The sequence below is a fragment of the Solea solea genome, chromosome 17 (assembly GCF_958295425.1).
Source record: "Solea solea chromosome 17, fSolSol10.1, whole genome shotgun sequence".
Lineage (NCBI taxonomy): Eukaryota > Metazoa > Chordata > Actinopteri > Pleuronectiformes > Soleidae > Solea > Solea solea.
The window spans coordinates 10,841,260-10,860,144 of NC_081150.1; the positions used below are offsets into that span (position 1 = coordinate 10,841,260).

Below are 18,885 nucleotides of genomic sequence, written 5' to 3' on the forward strand. Positions count from 1 at the left end.
CCCTAAAGATGAGGAAATGAAGCAGAGGAGAAAGAGCTGTGAGGCTGCACGTACCCACACTGTAACCCTAGCTTTAAGATTATACACCAGAGAAAGCGCGTGAAACGGAGTTAACCAAGTGACCCAAAACTTTGCGGAAACACAAAAAAATACACATTTTGAACTCACAATGTCCACAATTTAAAGTTGGAACCAAAATCGTAACTTTTCAAAGATTGTATAGCAAGAGAGAGCAGGACTGTAGATAAACCAGCTCTGGGTTTGTGTATAGTCTGATGTCAAACTGGTGAAAATGTTGCTTCTCTACATGTTTGTCAAACAGGAACCTTAGTATTCATGTGTTTACGTTGATATTCAGCAGAAACACTGATGAACAGTCCCCACTAGGGCACATGGTGGAGTAGTGGCTTGCACTGTTGCCTTACAGCAAAAAGAACCTGGGGTTGGTGACCCGGTCTGACCGGCGTTCCTTTCTGTGTGGAGTTTGCATGTTCTCATCAGGTGTGCACAATTTTTATTTATAAAGCACATTTTTAAAGCACAGGGATGAAGTGCAGTACACAAGATACAAAAGCAACAATAAAAAGATTAACAATGCATAAGTTACACATAAAAGACAATAAAGGATCAAGCAATAGACATTGGATGAATGAATGAATGAATGAATGAGTGTGTGTATGTTTCCTCCAGTGGACACCCCCCCAGCATTACAGAGCAGATGATTTAAAACCTCATTTTTAAACATTTAGCATCTTCCGCACGGTGGTTAATAACACATCTTAGTTTGAAGAGATATTTTTATCACTTTACAAAGTCTTTAATGGACTGAGGCTGAATCCGTTCACAGAAATCAGTCACTTTGTGCGACCAATCGTGTGGCGCGGCCGACTTTAAACCTCCCTCTTTCTTCCTCCTCATCATCCTCTCACAACAACAGTAGTCTGTCAGTTACTATGTCAGCCCCTCCTCCTCCTCCTGATCCAGTTTCCATTTGAGTAAAAGCTCCCAGGGTTACTGTATTAGCACCGTGACAAATGGATTCATCAAAGGCTATAAAAAGTACATTTTCCCTGCACGAAGAATTGCAGTTTTATATTTGTTAATGGTATGATAGAATAAATATAGAGTACCACCACCTCACAAGATCATGTTTTGTTTTGTTTTTTTCCCCCTGCTGTATCACGGGTGGTGCCACGTCCCAGCTGATATCATCACTATCTCTGGCACCGGCACAAGATTGTTCTCTCATAGCATTATTGGGAGTTCGGTGACCCAGAGCTCCCACACCCCGCATGACGTTGATTTATCCACGTAAATATAACACTTCCCTGGAAATATCACAGCGAGCAGGAAACGGCGTGGCTGGGAGTTGTGTATGAGGATGAGATAACAGAGGTGGAAACACTAAGCAAACAACAAATAACAGAAGAATGGAGCGCCTGTAACCATGCAATGTGAGACATATTACAGGCTGCTGGTGTTTCGAAGGGTGAGAGTAAGGTAGAGTTACCTCAGCTGTGAAACATCGCCGCAGGGAAGGAGTTCACCCTTCACACATTAAAACCCCCTTTTATGTGTTTTGTTTATGTTTAGCTCATAACATACAAACCTAATCTAGGTTTAATCCACTTATTTTACACCTAAGTCACTTATGTGGTAAGAACCTTCTTATTTATATCTGACCAAGTTTAACCACAGACTTTATTTTCTCCACTAAGGACAGTTTCACATAACTACAAATTACATGCGACATAAGCTCGATTATGTCTGTGCTTTTTCTGCTGCGACAAGTCAAACTTTGATGTAAAATCCCGACAGTTAATGAAATAATAACGATGATGATACAGATAACGGTGTTTGTTGTCCCACCTTCTGGGGACTGAAATATCTATTTACAACATAATTTACAAAATGTAAATTTACAGGCCATAAAATCCAAAAACAGCTCAACTTCAGCTGTTTGTAACTTCGACTCAATTTAATCAATTATAAATCTAATGGATGTATTTGCCAGTGTCCTAATTACATAATTAAAATGAGTAATAACACAACACTGACAGCTGCCTCTTGTACTTCCCCTGCAGGACAACTCTGAAATATGTGATACAATATGAACAAACAACACATTTTACTCCACATAATTGATTTATTCAGCATTACAATTATTTTAATTTGATTTTAATGTATTATTTGATTGATCTCTTTATAAAAAACAAATGTCTTAGTGTTGGTTAAGCAGTGATCTTATTTTAATTCTTATTATTTCTTATTCATTTGAAACAACCTGATTTTTCCTTAAATAAATGTGAGATTTGTTGGATATTTCCACGACAAAAAAAACAACTTCAACAAAAGAACAGGAAGAAACTATAAAATACACACATAAATGATGTTCTCAGTCAGAGAAACAGAGCACAGATAATTCCTCGAGCACCATAGGCAGGCGGTCGATCTCGTACCTCGGCTCGAAATTAAAAAAAAAAGAAACTCTTGACCCTCAGCTCACTGTGGCTTGATGTTTGGTTGTGAACAACTCCGTATGTGACATTTTACAACTCTGAAACAGGCCGTGGAGATGAGACGCCTCACGGTGCTGAACAGACACTGAAGCCAGAAGACATCAGAGCTGTTGACAGGCCCATCCTTCATCGCTCTAAAATAGGTACCAAGACATCATCACACACACAGCTATTCTTCTTAGGACACTGTACACTGTAAGACTTAACCTGAACCATAACCAGTTAATAACTAACCCGTTAGCTTTAAATTTAACCAGTTTTGGTAGAAGTCGAAGTCACTTTTTTATAATATTACTTAAGTTAAAGTCTTAATGTATATGACATTAAAAGTTAAGATTGAGACATGGTGGCTCAGTGGTAGGGCGGGTTGTCATTCAACTAGAAGGTTGCGGATTCAATTCTTGGCTCTGCTTGTCTTATATGTGTCCTTGAGCAAGACACTTAACCCCATGTTGAAGCGTGCGATTGTCTGAATGACAGAACTATAGTGTAAAGCAGCTCATCAAGACTAGAAAAGCTCTATATAAATACAGACCATTACCAACTCTTCTTCTTCTTCTTCTGATTGTGTTTGATGGTAACAAAGATAGTTAGAGGAAATGTGGTGGAGTAAAAGTAAAAGTTGCTAGAAATATAACTAACAAAGTAAAGTACAGCTATGTGAATTTTGTACTTAAGTACAGTGATAAAGTATTTGTAAAAGTAACAAACACAAGAACACTGTAACCGTCATTTAAACATGTAACGTCATTAGTCGTGTAAGTTCACAGGAGATAATTCCACTCTTTCATCTACAACAGTGTCAACTGAGGCTGTCAGAGACTCTGAGTTTAATTGTAAATAATAGTAATAATTATAGTTTTATGACGCTTGTAACGTACAATTTGACGTGTAATTGGTTTAACTGTTTATACTGACAAACAGTCTGTCTGCGCTAATATGAGTCAACTCTCCAATCTTGTGTTTCCAGTTGTACACATGATTTGCACTGTGCTGTTCCCTGAGTTTAACTAGATATTATTACCACGTGCAGTGGGGTTACACATTTATTCTGAACAAAGTAGTGATTGTAGGAAAGTCTTATTGAGGTTAAGATTATTAGTATTACACTAAATGTAAAATGATGTTTTGTCATCAGGATGTACAGAATGTGTGTTGTGCTTTAACACAGGTAGTGCAGTTTATTATTATTATTACTTTATTTATGTATTTAGTTATGTTACTTTTATTTAATCAGGAAAAAACTATTGAGAGTAAGTACCTACTTTTTAAGGGAGACCTGACACCTGACATCTTAGGGAATCTGCCTCCAGATCTTTAATCAGCAGTAAAAGCTTTATTTTCCAGCATAATGAAAGCAAATGTCAACATTTGAGCTTGTACTAAACTCTAAATTAACCATGATCCTAATAAGAATTATTATATTTTATTAAAATCCATATAAAATGCATCTGTACAGATGTTTGTGTGTCACTCATGAGTCGAGATAGAGGCTCTCATGTTTTGGTGCTGTCATTTCCTCGCTCTGTAGCTCCCCCTACAGACGACCACAGAGACTGCACTTCTCTCGAAGCTGCTCAGTCACTAACTCAACTGTGCTAGATGTGGTTACAAGGAGTGCGCCCCCTGTTGTGTTGTTTTCGCTGCTACAATCACACCGGCTGTGGGGCATCGGTGTCCTGTCGCTGTGTGTTCCGTTAAAGCTGTCGTTGGCCCGGATAAATTGCACATTTAGACCCCGTTCTCATCAGGCACGCGTCCTGGATCAGCTTCTCTCCCGCTCGGCGCTGCTTCGACATTTTCCGGTAACACGCTCCGGCCCCGCCCCGCCCCGAAACATTATGACAACCCTCGCCATGGCAACAAAACAACTGCAGTTACCCAAACATGGTCAAGGGAAGTGCGACGAAACGGCACTCGCGTGTTGACGTCACGCACAGAACGCACTGTGCCGCCGCCGCCGCCGCTGCTGTTGTGTGATCGGATTCCCTTGGAGCCGAAATCGAGCAATGAATAAATAATTGAGCTGCTGTTTGTTTGAGCTGTTGCTCCCACTCATTTTAAACACTCCGTCCGCCGTGGGTGAAAATGTACGTTTTTTTTCTGCGTAACGCTGCGTCCTAAAAATAGACACAGTGACACCTGCAGAGACACACAGAGCTGAAATAATCTGTCACGCACGTCACATAGTCTTCATCCACATGCACAGACTCAAACGATCAAGAATCGTAAAACACGAGGTTCACTGCTGTTACTGAATTTATAATGCAGTCTTTTTAAAGTCTGGTGTACAGTTTAGTATATTATATGAGTTAGTGCTGTCTGAGATTAAAGGTGCAGTGCGTACATCTTGGTGAATTTTGTGGTTGATGATATTATTATTCTGCCTCTGTTTGGCCTTCGTGTGACATTATTTGTACGCTGCGTCCTGCTATTTTAACATCATCGGATGCTTCACCATTTGCCGAATTCAAATCCTAAGTATTAAACGTGTGATATTTACGATTGAACAGAGTTCGGGGTTGTGAGCAGAACCCTGCAGGTAACCGGGAAATGGACGGATGTTGCATTCTTGTTGATTCCGTCTTCTCTTAGTTGTACTCCAACCTGTTTGCAGCCATCTTGTTTTACTAGGAAATATGTTGCTGCCGCCTCAATCACTTCCCGTGTGCAGCGTGGGAATGTCGGCTGTCAACATGAGATCTTAACCCTGCTAAACACCAGCGCTCCCTGTGACCCTCATGTGGAGGATGAAGTGGCAGAAGACGAGTGAGTGAGTTTTGCACTACAGTTTTAAATATGGCCAACGTGAAGTCGGACCATGAGAGGTTCAAAGGTTTGGTGATCAAATATAATGTGAGTATAATGTCAGTGTCAGAAATGTGTGATGACAGTCTCTCAGTGTGTGTTCTGCAACAACCTGCTACCTTTATCTTTGATGCTAACATAACCTATGGTTCCATAGGTTGTATTTGGCCCTAAATTTGATTAAGTCAACGAACAACAACACATTGTATGCATTTGTCTCACTTTATTTCCAGCATTATACAATTTTTGCATCTGATCATATTTTTTTATAAGTAAAAAAATAAACTATGTCATAAAATACATCTTGATAAAATACACAATATGACTTTTTTTTTAAAAAGAAAATATGAAGTTACAGCGACATTGTGCTACACATGTATAACCCTTCTTCTTCTTCTTCTTTTTATTTGTTCAATTGTCACAACACAACTTTTTCAACACACACACAGTATAGGTTATTGAGCATGACTGAACTTCACATCACATTTGGTTTTTTAAAAACTCTGGAGAACACGCGACATGTAATTTGCATGCATTTTTGACACCAGCACAAAGTCTCGTCTCACTGCACCAGCAGCAGCAGCAGCAGCAGCAGCGTGGAAGAAATCACAGAACATTTGTGTCGCACACACAACCTTTGTTGTTCGGGTTTTGCACAACACCAAAACACACACTACAAAAGGTTACTTGAGTCAGATTTTGCTGGCTGATTGTGATACATTTACAGTACCGTTGCATAACGCTCGTTTCCCCATTCACAAGGCCAGAAGAGTGGGAGAGTTAAGACTATCTTTCATTAACTCGGACGCTCCCAGGCTGCCTTTGAAGCTCTCGCAGCCCTCAGCCAAGCCATCAATCTCAGAGTAATTAAAGGAGAACACTGTGCGGTAATTGCTACAAGTGGGGCTGGAAGACATGACCGGTGTGCTCAGAGATTCAAGGTCGTTCGCCACGGACTTGTACAGGGTTTCCCAGTCTGAGAGGCAGAGGGGGCCGCTCAGGTCCACGTCGGGGACGGACGCGGGCGCCTCAGAGGTCACCGCCATCTCCAGGCTGGGCACCAGGTCGTCCAGGTCATCTCCTCTCAAGTCCTCCAGGTCGTCGTCCTCCGCGCTCGAACACAGGAGGATGTTGGAGTTCCCCAAAATGGCTGCGGCAGGAAAGCAAGGGACATCGTCCATGTCTTGGCCAATCGCGGTGTCTCCAACTGTTGTTGTGCTCCCTGGTGTTTTTCCATCCTCTATAATGGACAGCAGCTGTGGGGAGGTCGGGGGATCCTGCAGCATTGTGTTGACGCCATCTTCATTCTCCTCCTCCTCAACATCAACATCATCATCATCAGCACTATTTGCAGGGAGCTTACAGGAGGGTTTGTGGGAGGCTAAGACCTGCTCCAGTCTCTCCTTCTCCTTCAGCAGCTCTGAAATCTCCGTGTGGAGGTCGGACTTCTCCTCCTCGAGCTGGTCGGTTTCCTGAGGTGCGGAGGAAGGAAAGAAAAGAGAAGCTTGAAAACAATGCTGCTGCTGCTGCACCCGTCTCTGCTGTACAGGGGTGTGCACACACATTTCATTCAGGGGGCTCAAGTAAAATAGGGCACCAACGATTCTACAATTTTCCTGTCCGAAGATTCTGTTTTTACTGCAACTCAAATGCAATTTATGGCTATTTATAAGTCACCACCTTACCATTTTCACATTCTATTACAGTCGGATTAAATTTGGCCGGTTTTCATTTATTTATGAGATTTGACAGATTCTTCGCTCCCAACTTCCTCTGTTGTTGTGGGAATGAGACACGTGTCTCAGGTCCACTGTCTGATGACGACTAACACATTTATCTCTGGAAATTAGTAAAAAAAAAGGTTGTTTTTTTGGGGTGAAGTGGCCCTTTAATATCATGTCTGTATAAAGCCTTTGTTTTATCTTGTTCCATCCACCTGCCTGTAGAGACTACACATGCAAATGAGTATATTTACATCCCTTAAACACATGAATCAGTGCAGGTGTGAAGTCACACACACACACACTAAGACTGTGGTGTGACCGCGCGCGTGCTGCTGTGTGACTGTTTTTCGCTCTGATTTGATCAAACTCGACACTTACAGCTTGTAGCGTGTCTATCAGGTCCCTCCGTCTGTTACGACACTTGGCTGCAGCGATCTTGTTCCTCTCCCTCCTGATCCTCCGCCGCTCCTCCTCCTCTCTGGAAGACTGAAATCAATCACAAATAGTCTATTAAAGGCGCATTCTGCTGAGTCGAGCCGCATCAGCACTTGGCTTTTTCCAGCAACAATGTCGCCTGCCAAAGAAAATGCTGCTGACTTGACTCTGCTGCTGCAGACATACTCTGGGCTTCAGCTCAGGCGTTACAATGCTGCGCCACCACAGTGTCGAGCCTGCAGCAACGTGAACGCGCGTTTTATGCAACTCTTCGTCCGTCACACACACACACACACACACACACACACGGGGCTCGTTACTCCAACACTAATTATGACTCAAGGCACCAATTAGACAGTTTACTCTCCCTGCAGTCACTTACACTGCTGCTGCTGCTGCTCACTACTTTAATTTTACATAACTGTAAAAAACACATGTTCAAATATCGCGATACTACGAACTAAGCAATTCGGATTGATTGGTTTACTAGGTTATACTGATATATTATTCCTTTATAGATGAGTTTTTTTGTATTTTATTATTATATTTGATAGCTGTTTACATATTTCAATGTTGATATTTTGTTATTATTGTGTTTGCCTATAATCTATATTCTGAGTACAAGTGCCTGACACTGCACGTTTACCATGTTCCTATTACATTTGCACATCGTGTTCATATTTCTATTGGTATGTATTTATTATGACATTCTTCTATTTGTATTGTCAGTTTGTTTTTCCCCCAGTGCGAATGTGTAGAGCACGTCTTATGTATATTTCCTCTCCCCCACCCTTGTTTGTTTGTTTCATACCTGCTCCTTCTGTGCTTTCCTGCTGGAGGACTTCGCCTTGTTTGCACCTGAAGGCTGTGGAGGTGGTGATGGCGGTGTGCACCGCGTCTTGGTCCTGGCACGAGGACGTGACGGAGAGGCGGATGTGATGACTGCCGGCTGCACCATCCACCTCAGATCAGGCGAGGTTGAGACTGTAGTCACGGTCGGAACAAAGGTGTCTGCTGCACTGGTGTCACTGTCCTGGAGACATGAGACAAAACACATGTGATATTAAGAATTCACGCGACCTTTAGCTGCAAATCATGGGGAAAAAAAATGTCCAAAATCAATACAGGCTGTGCATTTTTTCAAATCCCTTTCACCTATCATCATCATCATCATCATCATCATCGTCACTCTAAAACGAAAGGTCACAGACATGAAGTGTAATATTTTCAGTTTGGATGCTGAATTATTTGATGCATTATGTGTTTGTGTGGAATCATTTCTCAATGAACCTAAGATGTAAATGATGTCTGTAAAATGGATTAATTAACAATGCATGGATTATCCTGCAGGATGTGATTCCGTGTGGGATTATTTGATAGATGCCGGGTTGCTCCTGTATACCTTGACGCTGCTGTCCACTGATGATGAAAGCCAGTGGGGAGGATGCAGGCTGCAGCCGGGGGTGTCCCCGCCAGGCGATGCTGTGCTGCAGCTGGACGATGAGTCGAACTCAGAGCTGGAGTCTGGATGCATGTTGTCATCTAAATTATTTTTTTTTTTTTTAAATATCACTGAATACAAGTAATAACTGTGTTTATCTTTTCTCCTTTTAAATTAGATAGATTTTATTTATAAAAAAAACCGCAGACTTGTATTCCATTTGCCGGGTTCATAGATGATAACTGTTCACATATAGTGAGGCCCGCCTTTTATAGTGAGCTGGAATTTTATGAATGAAATCTGTGTGGTGAGACTGAACCATTTCACAGAGGGAGGGAGGGAGGGAGGGGGAAAGGTGGGGGGGAGCAAGGAGGTGTTTTCCAGTTTGACATTTAAAAACCTTAGAGGAGTGCGAATGTCCATAATGAGAGGTCCCTTTTTTTGTTTTTGAAAACGCGTTTAATCCACGCAAACGTGAAAACAGCACGCGCGCGCGTGAAGCGACACCCCCGTCTGCGAGAGGTGCCCACCGCCGTGAATGAACTACGTCACTTCATGTATGCAGCATCTGCATCATACATCATGTTCCCCTTCATGTGCACGTTGTGTGCGCGAGACGCATTTCAAGTGTGTTGGCAGAAATGTCCTTGCGCGTGAGACAAGGTTATTATTACTTTCCATAAATATTTTTATATATGGTAATAATAAATCATTTGAAACAAGGTTCAATACTTAACTGTTCCCCTATTATGAAACAATGCTGATGGATTATATCACGGCTACAATACAATGTTTTAAACAAGTTCACCCACTCATCATTTGTGATGATGATGATGATGATTTGATTCATGCATAAATCTCTCATCACATCACAGGGTGATTGTACAGTCAATAGTGATAAATACATCCCACTACTTTTCACCTGTCTCTGCATATGATGAGGACTTCAGCAACAGAACTGTCGTTGGAGAAAAGCAGCCAATCACCAGAATGGACCAGTCGAACCATATATGGTGTTTCCGGGGAAAGAATGTGGCGAAGGGGGGAGGGCGGGGGGCGCTTCGGAGCGCAGAAGGACATAGACTGTGAGTGTCCCACTCACCCCCTCCTTCACTCATTCACACATCAGTCACAAAAGAAAGTGAAACACGCACAAAAGAAGCTTGTGTGTGTGTGTGCGTGTTTGTCTGGTATTCCTTATGTTGTGGGGACCTAAATCTGCTCACATGATGGGGACTGTCTTCCTTATGGTGAATTACTACATTTTAAGGTGAGGACATGTTTTAGAGTGAGGTTAAGGTTAAGGTTAGGATTAGGATTAATATTAGAGTTACTCCCCGAATGTAAATCAATGCAATGTCCTCTGAAGTCATGGAAGCCAGTGTGTGTGTGTGCCACTCACCCCCTCCCTCACTCATTCACACATCAGTCACGAAACAAAGTGAAACAGGCTAAAATGAAGCTCCTGTGTGTGTGTATTTAAATCTGTTTACATGGTCAAATTATGATGACTTGTCTCTCTTATAGGGACAGAAAGACCAAGTCCCCATAACATAAATAACTACATGTTTTGGGTGAGGACATGTTACAAAGTTGCTAAGGTCAGGGTTAAGTTAAGGTTAAGTTCAGGGTTAGGATTAGGCCATGTAGTGAGTAAGTCTCCAGGAAATGAATGCAAGTCAATGCAATGTCCTCTGAAGTAATGGAAACCAGTGTGTGTGTGTGATAGCAGACACATGAGACTATTGTTGAAACATAAAGGAGGACCAACACTGCACTTAACCCACATCTGCTACTTATATAATATAATATCATGTATATCATCACATATAGTTGCTGCTTTTCTATAAATGCACCTTTAACTGGTTGATTCTGTTCCCACGGCTGGTGCACTTTATTATGCAAGCATTATTTTGTTGCACGGCATTCATCAGCTCCTCTATATGAAAAGTGGGTGAAAATGTTATATTTAGGTCTCAGGTGACGTCACAGATCCACTGAAGTGAAAGGAGTGGATGGTGAATAGAGGGGGGCGTCGCTGTGTTCAGAGGGGCTGCGTTCCCCTCTGCTTCCCGGCAGTCTCTCCCCCCCTCTGAGCTCGTTTACCGGCACATCATTATGGTGGTCAACTCTGCTACTGCTGCCGCTGAGCGCTTCAAGGCGGTGGGTGGTGGTGGGGGTCAAAGGTCGCATACAACTGCAGACGCCCTGCGCCACAGCTCAAAGCCTTGTTGTTCTCATCAGAGCAACTTGAGCGTGATCGCACACAGACTGCAGGTTTATTTTTAGACTCTGTGACGTCAACGTTCAAAGTTCATGTAAAACAGGTAAATGGATTTAACTTCACAGCTGCTCGAGAATGGCTTGTGTTATAACAAGATAATTATAATATACATTTAATGGCCTAAAGATTATTAAATACATATAAAGTTAATCAATAGAATAAACAGTCAGATAAGGAAATGGTTATTAATTATTATTCAGTTTTATTTACAGGACTTTTGAATGATCTCCACTGTAATGTATTTTATTTATTTATCTATATATATATTTACTTGTTATAATCAAGATGTTTATCATTTCTATCCTAATTTATGATTTTATCTTTGTTTTGAAACAGTTTTAAATTGTTTCCATTCATTCCCATTTAAGCTGTTTTAAAATTGTGTGAATTACCAATGAAATTGTCACAAACTGTTTGCTGTAATGTTGTTTTTATAGTTTTTATCTTTTTTTATTTTAATGCCCATTGAAAAGTGTAGTAAAAGCTGTGTTAACTGTTATATAACTGTTTTATTAGTTGTAATGTTATTTTATGGTTTGTTGTCTCTGTTTTAATTCCAACTGAATTTGTTTTCAAACAACAGTTGAAACCTGTTGTGTCATTTATGTTTCCTGCTGTTTTGTTTTGGTAGTTTTTCCTGTACAGAAATGCACTGTATAAAACTACACTGTCCTGCTGCTAAGTACTTTGCGAAATACAAATGACAAAGTGCTTCACAGTGTCACCAGATAAAACAGGCAACATACAGGTCACAGACATCAGCAGAATAAATAAAACCATCCATTTTAATTCAGATTTAGATCATTTGTCAGAACATAAAACCATGTAAGAAGTGCAGAATTAAAACTTGGATAAAAAAACAGGAACGTTTTCAAACACATCTCTGTACAAATGCACGTTTAATTCAGTGTATTCTGTTGATTCCTGCATCCTAACAACTTAAAAACACACTTTGTTCAGGACACACAGTTCAGGTCAGAGTCGCTGGTTGGCTGCTCCTGCCAACCACTCAAACAAAATAATCAAACAACCCAGAAGACACTGCTGTGGTTGTTTGGTGTCCTCTTTCACTGCACACACACACACGGTTACTGACTCCACGGAGAGAGTATCTGTCTGACAGGAGCTCTCACTCTGACACTGTTTCCCCACACCCAGATGTTTCGGTTGACGCAATAACGTGTTTTTTTATATCGTGGGAGTGTCGTTTTACGTGGTTGAGTGGCCCGTCGTCACAACACAGACGATCTTCGTTGCCATGCAAATTAAGCACGTCACTGACGCGAAGGGGTGGAGTGTTGCCTCGGCAACCAGGAATGTTAAACAAAACACGAGCGCGGGAATTAAGACACTGCCCCTTTAACCTACTTTGAAGAACTTTCACACAATGACACAATGACTGGCACTTTATTACCTTTATTAACGACACATTGACACAGTGAAGTGGTCATTTAATTTAAAAATAGTTTGGAGGTGTCATGTTTTTAAAATAGAAATATAACACAAGGTGAGATTGTGGAATATTGAAATGATGTCTGTCTTTGTGGGACATTCTATGTGCTATGCATTCAAATAAATCTGCAACAAATACAACTACAAACACAATGGTGCATCAGCAAAAATGTGAATGTGCAATCACTTCAATAAATAACACTTACAATGAATGAAGTTAATTCTAACTACAGTTGGCAACTTATCTAAAGACAGTTTTCTATGTGTGTGTAATTAAAGTTGTTTATATTGTAAAGCCACTGAGTAATCCAGGTAAACAATAATAAGAGCAGCTACAAGTCAATTCATGTGTTTTCTCTTGGGTGAGGTTTGAGGATTCCCTCTCCCACACTCCTCCTCGCAGAGGGAAACACCTCTGTTGTGGGCAAGTCTGAACACTGCTCACACTGTTGTGGAAAAGTACACTTCACAAACCAGTTATCAGCTCGTTCTGCAACCCAACACACCTTCACCCAATTGCGCACACAAAGGTACAATGAGTGCCTGGAGGAAGAGTACACACGTAAGTGTGTCTGCACTGACATGCATCTATGGTGTGTGTTTGCACACAGTTCTGCATGGCGTGGTAATTAACACACATTCCTCTGTGTCCTTCCAATAAAATAAAGAACATTTGATAGTAGATAAGAGAGAGTTTCACTTGAAAAAGACGGTTATTAATTACGGTTTAAAGATGTGCCTACACATGAACATAACCTATGCTTTAGGCTACAGGTTTTTGTTTTTTTGTTTTTTTAAATTGAAATGTGCATTTTTCAAATCAGCATCTTTAAATCTTCAATGGTGCTTGGTATTTAGGATTTGACTCAATATTTAGTCAAACTCGAAACTCTTTTCATTATATGCGAAAATTGAATGTGTTTGTTATACTATAGTGTGTGTACGTGTGTGTATGTTTTGGTGTCACATTTATGTTGTGTAATAAGAATTGTCATAAAGTTTGCCTGAACTGAATGACTCAGCAAAAGCCACTAAACTGCAGTAAATCATACAAAATAATTCACAAATTGTATTGAAACCCCATATAATTATATCTCAGTGAAGATGTGAAACATATTCTTCATATAGGTGGATAATAATAATGATATGTTTAAGAATAACATGGCAAAGATAACTGTGTAGCAGTTCATTATGTTTGTTTGTTTGTTTGTTTGTTATACTTCGTTCAAAATATTCAACTTTGGGTGTGGGATGAGCTTTTGTTGACCGTTATCACACTTTATTCACTTTTCACAGCAGCCCTGTGTGTGTGTACGTGTGTGTGTTTGTTGTCTTACATAACGTCATGTCGTTGTCCGCCAAACTCGGAATGTGCGCTTCCGAGCAGAGTCCGCCCCTTTTACAGGATGCACCATATTTGGTATATGACGTACTGGGGATCCCGTTTCTGGAATATTCCATTCCTTCAGGGGTGAGCGTAGAAAACACGATTAAAATGTGACTTTTCGCGGTGCAACGACACACAAACATAGTGTGAATTAGATGTCTAGTGTATTTTGACATTGTAGCAGCGGTGTTACTCGTTTTAAAGTCGCTGTTTTCAGTGTTTTCCCTCCCTCGGTGTCCGCACGAAGAGCACTCCCCGTTGTGACGTCACAGAGCAGGTCTCACCGGCTATATAAACGCTCCGTGTTTCCTGAACTGGCAGACAAACTTTGAGTGAACTCACAGAGCAACAACAAGAGAGAACAGAGCGGGAGCAGCACTTAACAACTCACAAACCTACCGAAGGGGATTTTACTCGTCTCAAGTTCACACACAACCTGACAGTAGAGTTTGCTTGGACCTCCAGTTTTCTCCTTCTTTTGCTTTCGTCTTCTTGGGAACGATGATGTTCACCGGCTTCAACGCGGAGTGTGATTCCTCCTCCCGCTGCAGCACCGCGTCCCCGTCCGCGGACACTGTGGGATATTACCCGTCACCAGCAGGCTCTTACTCCAGCATGGGCTCTCCTCAGTCTCAGGTACGTCGACTGAAAATTCTTCATTATTTCATTATATGGATATATGTGACATCATAATTTAAGACGTAGTTGTTTGGCATGCAAGACACAAGGAGAAGTTTGTGAATGATATGACAGTTTGCAGATGCAGTGATGGACAGTTGTAGTCTTCAGCTAAATAACTTCTAGATAATAAAGGTGCTATAACTGCACACAAACAATCAAAACAAGCAAGTGAAATAATTAAGTCAGTGTGTGCACGGTGACCTGCAGTGAGAGGCAGTTTTCATTCATCCACCTGGAAACTCAATGGAGAATGTAACGTCATAGCTGACATCACAGGGATATTTTTAAATCGGCCAGCTTTTTATAGTCCCTCTCTCTGCTTCATTCATTCATTCACACACATCCTGCAGTGCTGCACACTCTCCCTCCTCCTTATTTTTTTTTAAAGTTTACCAAATGCACTGACAGCCTCTCTTTGCTTCATTCCCTCCAGGATTTCACAGACCTGACAGCATCAAGTGCCTCATTCATCCCCACTGTCACGGCCATCTCCACAAGCCCAGACCTGCAGTGGATGGTCCAGCCTCTCATCTCCTCGGTGGCCCCCTCTAACAGAGCTCATCCCTACAGCTCCAGCCAGAGTCCTGCCTACACCAGACCAGCCATGAGGTCCGCAGCATCCAAGGGTCACGGCTCAACCAAGAGAGGCAGAGCAGAACAGGTAATTACTACTCAATCGTGTGACTCAAAAGTCTTACCAAACAAGTTCCTTGTTGCGGCGTCATGTCACAGAGCTCGAGTCTTAACTGTTGCCTGTTTTTGTGCAGATTTCACACGAGGAGGACGAGAAGAGAAGGGTTCGCAGGGAGAGGAATAAGCAGGCTGCAGCAAAATGCCGCAACAGGAGGCGAGAGCTTACAGACACTCTACAAGCTGTAAGTACCCTATTGATTTATCATTATTCATCAACACGTATTTATCATCAAGATGGAAAGCAATGCAATCCAACAGCCAAGTTAACGCCTCCCCTTTCTCTTTCTCTGACAATTTCAGGAAACTGATCAGCTGGAGGATGAGAAGTCCAACCTTCAGAATGATATTGCCAATCTTATGAAGGAGAAGGAGAGGCTGGAGTTCATTCTGGCTGCCCATCAGCCCATCTGCAAAATCCCCTCAGAGCTGGACACAGACTTCCCTATGGTCTCCATCTCTCCTCCCCAGTCCTGCCTCACCACTGGGGTGTCTTCCTCAACACAGACCTCCATCACCTCAATCACTTCAGGGCAGCCAACATTCACCTCAACCTCCAACTCCATCTTCTCCAGCAGCAGCATCAGCAGCAGCTCCATCCTGCCCACTGCCACCGTCTCCAACAGCACGGTCAAGTTGGCGGATCTGGACGCCTCAGTCCTGGAGGAATCTCTGGACCTGATGGCAAAGACCGAGATGGCGACGGCGCGGTCGGTGCCCGAGGTCGACTTGTCCAACTCTCTGTACACGGTGCAGGACTGGGAGCCGCTTCACAACTCGGCCAATACTGGCGACTTTGAGCCCCTGTGCACGCCCGTGGTGACCTGCACCCCTTCCTGCACCACCTACACCTCTTCATTTGTGTTCAGCTTCCCTGAGGCGGAGACCTTCCCCACTTGTGGCGTCGCCCACAGGAGAGGAAGCAGCAGCAATGACCAGTCCTCCGACTCCCTCAGCTCACCCACCCTGCTGGCCCTCTAAAGACTTCCAGAAACAATAATACTTCCGACCAAGCACGTTTTTCTCAATGTATGAGACAAATGTGCAGATCATAGGGCTATGGAATGGACAAAATTATTTACTACATTATTTGCCTTTATCTATACTTGCCTATTACACCAATGTAGCAAGTTAAAAAGCATGTTTTAACTAATACCACCTAGTGATTTAATTAAGTTAATATATGATTTAAATGGTGCTAGATGAGAAACATTGTTGTAGTGTTGATGTGTGTTCAGAGCAATAGCTATATTATTGATCCAGTTTGTTTTCTGGTTGATGGAAATTTGAGAGTAATTGTGAACCTTTTGTGAAAATAACAAAAACAAGAAAAAAACAAAACAATAACTGCTGTGCGTTGTCTTAACCATGGTCTGAGTGGTCTTATCTTAGTATATGAAGTTTTCTGTGAAAACATTAGTGCTTTTAATTTATGAAATTTTCAATTTATTTTTTTACACAGAGTAACAATTAATGTTGTTTGTAAGAGATGTAAATAAAAAAAACTATAGTGATATTTAAATTCACCTCACTTTGTCTGGCCCGTTATCTGTGGATCTCCTTATTACCATTATATATATAAATATATATATGCACACACACACAAACATGTGCATTTGTCTATATGTGTAAATTATAGTCAAACAGAGCAGCAGCTCTGTCATAACACATAATTAAAACTGCGTCTAAAATTAGTCTCTATAAGGAATAGACGTTTTTTTTCTTGCACCTCCACTGGCTCTATTTATTTTCTGTCTGTTGCCAAGGATAACTAAACGTCAGGGCTCTGACGTCAGTGCGTTCTTTCCATTTTTATTTTTTTAAATTCTGCAATCCCAGCGCGGTGACGTTGAAACTTCCATGCCCAAATATGGAGTAGTAGGCGGGCTGTTGTCTGGCTGTGGAGCGCGGACGTGCATCGCAGTAAGAGACACCCTCTTTCTTCTGGGTCTTGTTTGTGACATTTTCTGCTGCACAGAGGAAATAGAGGTGATTGGTTTTGTAATGTTTCGTCGCTGCATGACGACTCGCGCTCTGACTCTCGGTTACATTGAACCTCATAGACGTCGGTTTCATTCTTACTGTGGTCTCGATAGGTTTCACTTCACTCTCTCCAATGTCGCACGTGATTTACAACACAGAGAAGGAAAGACAGAGAAACCGAGTCCTCAGAAATGAGTGGTTCAAGCACACAGACTGCAGTCTGGACCTGACCTTCATTAGCGCTTCTTGGAAGTGGACTTGAGCTCGCAGACAGCTGGAGGTGATTCTCTGCAGAGTGGTTTTCTCTTACATCTCTTATTTCCCCGCCACGCACACTCTACAGTAAATCCACAGCTGATGGGAAGCACAGACAGACAGACAGGTGTCTACATCACATCAAAATGTCTGGTTAGAGTAAGATCTGAACATGATGTGAAAGTATCTAATTTGGAATATCATAAGAACATAATTCACACATAATAATATATAGTTTTTCAGTTGTTGCTAATAAAGAATGAGTACTAATTGTAGATGCACTATGATTTGCATTAGGTACACATGTCACAGTGGCAGGAGTGGTAACACGTACAGGACATTTTCACCCAGAGAACAACTGGGTTGGATATTGTCTTATTTTATCGTGTCTATTCTCTGTAAATCTTAAAGAGGGTTGTCTCTGAGAATCCCAGTCACTTACATCACCTTTCTCCCCCATTCTGATGCTGAGAGATCATATATTTGTGTTGAACAGGTGTACCTAATAAAGTGCCCATTTCCGTCTGAATGTTTAGACATGTCTTCTTCATTATCATTGTTTTAGTTGCAATTAAACAAACAAGTGCAACCTCAGGTGCATGTAAGGGGGGGTTCTTGTGCATGTTAAGCTCTGTACACACGAATGCACTCCTGTTCTAACCGGAAATGGTTAGTTAGATGACTTATCTTTAAACATGAAGACATCACTGAGACAGAGATTTCAAATTTTGGGCTTTATTCAAGTGGATGTTCCATGACTGCGTTATTTGGCAGCACGGACAAAAAACATGCCAATTATGCAACAGTGCATTTGTTACGCAGTTTGTGATTTTTTTTTTTTTTTTTTTCCGAAAAAAGAAAAATCCTCCCGCTCCCTTGTATTTGTCATTCTTTCACCTCACTTGCTCATTCCACCTTTTATCAATATTGCCCCACTTAAAGTGTCACTGGAAAGCACATTGCCTAATGGTTTTACACAGGAAGTGCGTAGCATGCTTGTGTGTGTGTACGTGCGTGCACATGTGGGACACTCTGAATGGAAGACTACTCTCTCACACTAAGTGAAATATGCTGACGTTTAAACCACTCCAGTCTGAACACACCCTTGTGTGCAACACGGCCGAGATATCGGCAGCGGTTGTGTCACTTCCTGTCGGCCTCCTCTTCCACAGTGAACTTATCACAAATCAAAAGATTAAAACATTTATTATCCTTTATAGAAGTTA

General features: G+C 41.7%; 2 protein-coding genes across 2 annotated transcripts; one reads left to right on the forward strand and one right to left on the reverse strand.

Moving 5' to 3' along the window:
- Positions 1–5,537: 5,537 nt before the first annotated feature.
- Positions 5,538–9,074, reverse strand: LOC131443761 (protein c-Fos-like). Its single transcript, XM_058613699.1, has 4 exons — positions 8,889–9,074; positions 8,298–8,519; positions 7,430–7,537; positions 5,538–6,799 (listed from the first exon to the last, which is right to left on the reverse strand). Exons 1-4 carry the CDS (start codon positions 9,018–9,020, stop codon positions 6,083–6,085), a joined length of 1,179 nt encoding a protein of 392 aa, XP_058469682.1. The 5' UTR covers positions 9,021–9,074; the 3' UTR covers positions 5,538–6,082.
- Positions 9,075–14,359: 5,285 nt separating this feature from the next.
- On the forward strand, positions 14,360–16,947 carry LOC131443128 (protein c-Fos-like). The gene is made up of 4 exons (XM_058612502.1): positions 14,360–14,686; positions 15,165–15,392; positions 15,499–15,606; positions 15,725–16,947. Exons 1-4 carry the CDS (start codon positions 14,552–14,554, stop codon positions 16,400–16,402), a joined length of 1,149 nt encoding a protein of 382 aa, XP_058468485.1. The 5' UTR covers positions 14,360–14,551; the 3' UTR covers positions 16,403–16,947.
- The last annotated feature ends 1,938 nt before the right edge of the window (positions 16,948–18,885 follow it).